We start from the raw sequence: 6,292 nt of genomic DNA, 5'->3' as shown, positions 1-6,292 counted from the left end.
AATCGCAACGGCTTGGGGAGGAAGCCTTCGTCCAGCGGTGGATTGTACCATGGCTGATGCTGATGACTATGGTATGTACGTGTGCTGACCTTCCTTCGCACCGTACGTAACCAGCCGTGCTAATTGGAGGTGCGGGGCGGAAGGAAAACCAATTAAACACAAAACGCACTTCGAAAGAAATACGTTTTCAATGTTGCACTATATTTGGCGATCTCTAATTGGAATTCGATCACCGTGCACACTACGCACACGTACGGGTGTATACGTTCGAGTGATCGAGTTTGTATTTAATTTACCCCCCACACACCCCCCCACCAATTGTAAATTCCATCCATATCAGTGCAACCCTCCCCCCCTCGTTCGTCCGTCAATGTTCGCGTCCACTGCCCCACGCGGTGGCGCCCGTCAGCCATCCCCGCCACGTGCCAGGCCCCGAGTGCCAGGCGCGCGTGCCACCCCCCCAGCCTCACCCACCCCTCTCGACGAAGCGAGCCCGCCACGGGGCTGACGTGGGCGCAGAGCGAGCTGATGTCACGGAGGGGAATCCCTCCGTTTTCCGGGAAATGGGAGGGGTTTAGTGGGGGGGGGGCCTTGTTCAAGGCGGAGTTGCGTCGGGGGGGGGGGTCTGGATGTTGTATAAAACCAGCGCGCGTGTTGACGGTGACAGTGACGCTCATCGTCGTCAAGTCGTGCGCGTGCCGCTTGCGTGCGCGCGATTATTCCAACTCGTGACACCACCGGCGCAAAGACGTCGCCTCCTCGTGCTGCCGCGATGGCCGGTGAGTAACGGGGAGTTCGCGTCCCACCCCCTCCCCTGCACGTTGCCTGCCGTGGCAGGTCCCACGTGTTTTGATTTTGGGAGACGGTACTGTGGATTCGAGCCGAGGGAGGTACAACGACGATGCCGCCACGGGCCAGATTGCGTTGTGACATCATCGTCGAGCCGTGTGAGATAGGACGGACTTGAGCGATTTCATCCAGCAGTGGATAGAGCATGCACGGTTTTATTTTATTTATTTATTACCTCTATCTCGCGGTTGCTGAGCATGTTCCTGCCGTTCCAAAAATGCAAAGCCGTCCGGCGTCTAATAGCGCCACAAAACGAGTTATCTCGAATGGGGCAATCCGCGTGCGCTTTTGAGTGTTTTTTTTTGCGAGATGGCACAACGAAGAAGTTGGGTGGGGGGGAAGAGGCGACTTAAGATGCAAGGAAAACATCAGGGGGCGTGCTGTGTGACCCGCGTTGTTGTTGTTGGTGGTGGTCGAACGCAACGTGGGGGCATACGGTGTTTGTCGCGGTACAAGTTAATTGATTTGGTATAGCCCTGGGAGCCATTCGGCTCTTGAATCGGGTGCAACCGCAACAAACAAAAAAAACATGAACAAGAAAACATCTTAAAGTGAATATGTGACTAAGTGCAAACAGAAAATCCAAGAAAAGACAGCAATATATTGCAGAAAAAGCACCGTACAGCAACGCTGTGTGCAAAAATCCCAGTGGGATATAAGTCAAACAACAACAACAAGCACAAGACAACTTAGATTAAGGCATCATTCTAACTCCGTACTACAACAAACAAACATGGCCAAACCAAAAACGTTTTCGAAATCACCAAAATAAAGCCATTAAAGCAATGAAACAGTGATCATAGAAACTGTGACGGAATTTTCACAATAAACGACATAAACAACATGAACCACCAGAACCCTGCAGCCATAGTGGCGATAGAAGAGATACGAGGAGGCATGGAAGCTGCTTTTCGTTGTGCAAGACGTGTGTTGTGGCTGTATGAGATAGAATGTTGGATGGTTGCCAAGGCGTGGGTTTGTCTCTCTAACTCCAGATAGCCAACAGTTCACGCATAAGGCCGTGTAATGGAGCCTTCTTCCCATCTCCTCTCTGGCAGAAACATTACCAACAACAACATCACCAGCATCATCATCAATTCCGCATTTGGCGATTCCGCGTTGGCAGCGGTGCGCAAGCGAGCACAACTATTAATAACAACATCTTGAGACGTTCGCAGAATTGATATTCTGTTCTTGAATTGTTTGATGACGGCAGCGATTGCAGCAGCAGCAGCAGCAGCGATGTTTTGGTTCAGGATCGCGATGCCATTGTCGAGGTCCTTGCTTGCTGCTCGCCACGACGAGCGGGCTTCAGCAGCAGAGAGAGAGAGAGTTCGTGTGGCTTCTTCTTGGTTCTTTCGGTAAAGTCACGTAGAATGGAAATAATGAAATAATAAAATAAAACATTATAAAAGAATATTATTTTATTATATTCTTATATTATGTTTTATTTTTATTATTTCCATTCTACGTGACTTTACCGAAAGAACCAAGAAGATGAATCCCTGCAGTCACGAAAGCTTTAAATCGAAATTCGTGTGGCTTGTTTCCTCCGTTGAAGGAGCGCAGACCACCACAGTGGTTGTGAGTCTATCCAAGGGGCCGATGTTTGGAGGCTTCCAGGACAGCGATCGTGGGCCACGTGCCCACACCGTGAATTGTGGAGCAGCTGCGGGAAGCTGGTGCAGGGTGACACGTGAGACTGGACAGCAGCCAGGAGGCCCGCAATGACTTCTCAACCCTGGGCTTGCGAAGCTCTTATCGAACACCTGCTCAACCACCAGGGCTGGGCTTGGGGGGGGGTTACGAGGGGGGGGGGGTGACAGCAAATGGGACTATTGTCCAGAAGCCGAGGCTAAACTCCATCGGGTCCCACGGAAACAAAAGACGATGTTTGTCCTCATGAAGGATGAGGAAAGCTGCGTTTACACGATGAGTGTTTAATTTGGACCATCCTCGGGTGCATGGAGCTATTGCAGGGCCTTAATGTTTACCATGTCCACGTATGGACAATGGAAGGTTCCGCGTTTATAAAACCATACGCTGATGTTTCTGTGTGCGAGCGTGGGGGCCGGCAGCCCGCCGCGCTAAGTATTCGGTGACCCGAGTTCGGTTTCCGCTCACGGCCACCAACATCGGTCACGATTATCTGAACCAGGTCGTGGGCCTCCCCTAGATAGACTTAGCCTCAAATAAGTCCCAGATGCGGCACGTCCACCCGCCTTTTTCTCCCACTTGGGAGACAAAGGCAGCCAGCCGGGTGCTGTCCTTGCCACACTTTCCTCCTCATGTTTCTCAGTTTAATTTATTATGTCTAGCCCTGTGAGCCATTCGGCTCTTGAATCGGGTGCAACTGCAACAAACAAAGAACAAAAACATGAACAAGAAAACATCTTAAAGTGACTATGTGCAAACAGAAAATCCAAGAAAAGACAGCAAAATATTCCACAAAAAGCACCGTACACCAACGCTGTGTACAAAATTCCCAGTGGGATGTAAGTCAAAAAACAACAACAACCACAAGACAACTTAGATTAAGGCCATCAGTCTAACTCCGTTCTACAACAAACAAACATGGCCAAACCAAAAAACGTTTCGATGTGTGCCGCGCCAGCCTCCATAGGTCCTCCGTAACAGCATTTTGCCCCAACAGTCTGTTAAGGCTACACAGAGGGTCTTTGTGTGTGCGCCATAACAGGTTGTTGGGAGGGTGGGTCTGCCCTGGTGTCTTGAGAGCAAAGATTCCTAACTCCAAACTTGCTCGCCCCAGTTTCTCTCGTGTTCCCGTCGGGACGTTGAGTTGGCTGTGTTCGAGTCGCGGTTGTGTTGAGTCCAGGGGCGGGCGGCCCCGTCCGTATAGGACTATAGGCGAACTACCGTAAGGCGGTCGCATCGTGCGCCAAGATAAGTGGGGCGCCAAATTCGTGGGAAAAATACAAATAAAAAACATACAAATAAAATAACGAAGATGTCATTATTTCAATTCCCGAGGGAAAATGAATTATAATTCATTTAAATTTCGATTTAAAGCTTTCGTGACTGCAGGGATTCATCTTCTTGGTTCTTTCGGTAAAGTCACGTAGAATGGAAATAATCAAATAATAAAAATAAACCATAATAAAATCATTCTCACGACGTTTCGGCCACAACGCAAGCAGCCGTCCTCAGGTGAAGAACAGGTCTATTATTTCCTACGTGACTTTACCGAAAGAACCAATAAGATATAATTCATTTCTCAACATTTCTGAGAATGTATTGGTTGGACGGAGAGACAATCCGACTAAGTATGCCTCTGCTTAAAAAAAAAATACGAATAAAAAACATTACACCGAAAATAGGGGCAAAATGTTTCCCAGTTAATAATTCTCGTCTCCGATCTTATTGTTGTTTTTGCCTCCGTGCAATTTGCCGTTCTATATGCGCTATGTGCGTGATGTCCCCCTGTGTGTTCCCTTGCTTTGTGTTTTACCCCATTTCCACCTGATGATGATCGCTTGTGTTGCGTTCGAAACGTCGTGATTTATTTTATTGTATTTTATTTAGTTGTATTTTATTTCTACATACGTGACTTTACCGAAAAAAACAATGAGTGTTTACCAGTTACCAAGAAGCTCAGCCTAGATCTGACCTTGGGGTTTGGGGGGTTTGGGGGTCACCGATTGCGTGGTTCTCCCTAGGGCCCTACCTGCCACTTGCTGGCATCTAGTCTGAGGGCCGCCCCTGGTTGAGTGTCTATGGAGTCGGAGCAAGAACTCGACTCGTTCGAAAAAAACTAAAATCCACTTTTTTTTGGTTCTCAAATTGTGTTAGAATATATAGGGCAGCTTTTTGTGTCCTTTTCCAAAATGCAGGCGTTTGTGAAAGTTAAAAAAAGCAATCTTCAGGGTTTACATATACAGCAGCGTTCTTTACGAAACTACTTATACTGTAGATGAAAATATTTCCAACCGATTATATCGGGAGTTCGTAGACGTGGGAGGAAACCAACGAGTACGAGTTTGGAAGTGAGAGGTTGGGGAGGTGCATCAACACTCGTCTACCCCACACAGATGCCACAGATGGAGATTAGTTCATACACTCTCGCCGTAACCGCAGACTTCCTTGCAGTCCAGGGTCCGTCGACTTCCTCCTCGACTCCCACGAGGAAGGGAGTTTCTCCCTCTCTCTCTGGCGTCCTGTGCTGTTGCCATCATAACAATCAGAACCTCATGGTCGCGACGGCCGACTGCGATCGGCTATTGGAGCTGCAACTCAGATGCTGCTTATCTGTGAGGTGCTCAACTCCGAAACTCCAATTGGCGAGGTTGGCTTTATGCTCGGTGCGAAAGAAGTCCAACATACATTTTATTTAAAGCTGTCGTGACTGCAGGGATTCATATGCTTGGTTCTTTCGGTAAAGTCACGTAGAAGGGAAATAATAAAATAATAAAAATATACAACAATAAAATTCTCACGACGTTTCGACAGCACGAAAATTGTGGATTTCACACCTGATGATGATTGCTTGTGTTGCAGTCGAAATGTCGTGAGAATTCTTCTTCTTGGTTCTTTCGGTAAAGTCACGTAGAAGGGAAGTAATAAAATAATAAAAAGAAAACATAATAAAATAATTCTCACGACGTTTCAGCCACAACGCAAGCAGCCGTCCTGAGAATTGTATTTTTTATATTTTTAATATTTTATTATTTCCCTTCTACGTGGCTTTACCGAAAGAACCAAGAATATAAGTCCAACATAGATATAAACATGACGTACAATTCGCACCACGAATCCCCCGTGTAAAATAACCGGGAAACTGGTTACATTGGGTCATCCGTGTAACAAACACAGTTGAACTAAACGATTCGCCGTGTCCAAATGCATTATCATGCAGAAGTTTACATTTATTTGATTTGTTACACAAGGATGAGGGTCCCGTTTAGTAGCCCAGTTACCCGGATATTTTACACAGGAGATTCGTGGTGCTGCGTGAGCACAGCAGCAGCATCAGCACAGAGACAAAACAACATGACTACAGTATTGCAGCGATTAAGTACAGCAGGGTCCTTCGGGAATATGACACAACTAACAAACGAGATATGTAACGGTCCAAAACCGAACACGAGCGAGTATGAGAAAGTAAAATATATTTTTTGTTTGGAGGGACGATTGTAAATTTTTTTTTTATCCATTCCGCGAGTGGCACAAACCCGGCGCCCGGGCAGGCGGAATGACCGGCGGTCTATGGCTTTGCTCCCTGCAGCGTTATCGAGATCCGGTGTCACCGGCCGTAGTATATCCACAGGCCGTAGTATATCCACAGGCCGTAGTATACCCGGGGTTAAAACGGCCTAGGCTAGATTATATCTGGGTATATTATGGCCCAGGACAATTTATACTCTGGGGTATATTATGGCCTAGGCCAAATTATACCCCTCAAGGCCAAATCATACCACCATGATAG

At 47.4% G+C, this 6,292-nt stretch overlaps 1 protein-coding gene across 2 annotated transcripts in view; it reads left to right on the top strand.

Moving 5' to 3' along the window:
- The window catches only part of LOC144941727 (transcription factor p65-like), a 29,786-nt gene continuing 23,494 nt past the window's right edge, over positions 1–6,292 (top strand). The window contains exon 1 of one of the 2 annotated variants that reach the window (XM_078868123.1): positions 1–71. In XM_078868123.1, coding sequence (XP_078724249.1) covers positions 50–71 — 22 coding nt within the window. In that variant the 5' untranslated portion in view covers positions 1–49. Of the gene's footprint in view, positions 72–654; positions 780–6,292 lie in introns of those variants that run through there. The other variant, XM_078868124.1, reaches the window with a different exon arrangement.

This window comes from Lampetra fluviatilis, chromosome 25 (assembly GCF_964198595.1).
Source record: "Lampetra fluviatilis chromosome 25, kcLamFluv1.1, whole genome shotgun sequence".
In the NCBI taxonomy this organism is placed as follows: domain Eukaryota; kingdom Metazoa; phylum Chordata; class Hyperoartia; order Petromyzontiformes; family Petromyzontidae; genus Lampetra; species Lampetra fluviatilis.
The sequence above is the reverse complement of the archived record's forward strand: the minus strand, read 5'-3'. Positions and strand labels throughout refer to the sequence as shown.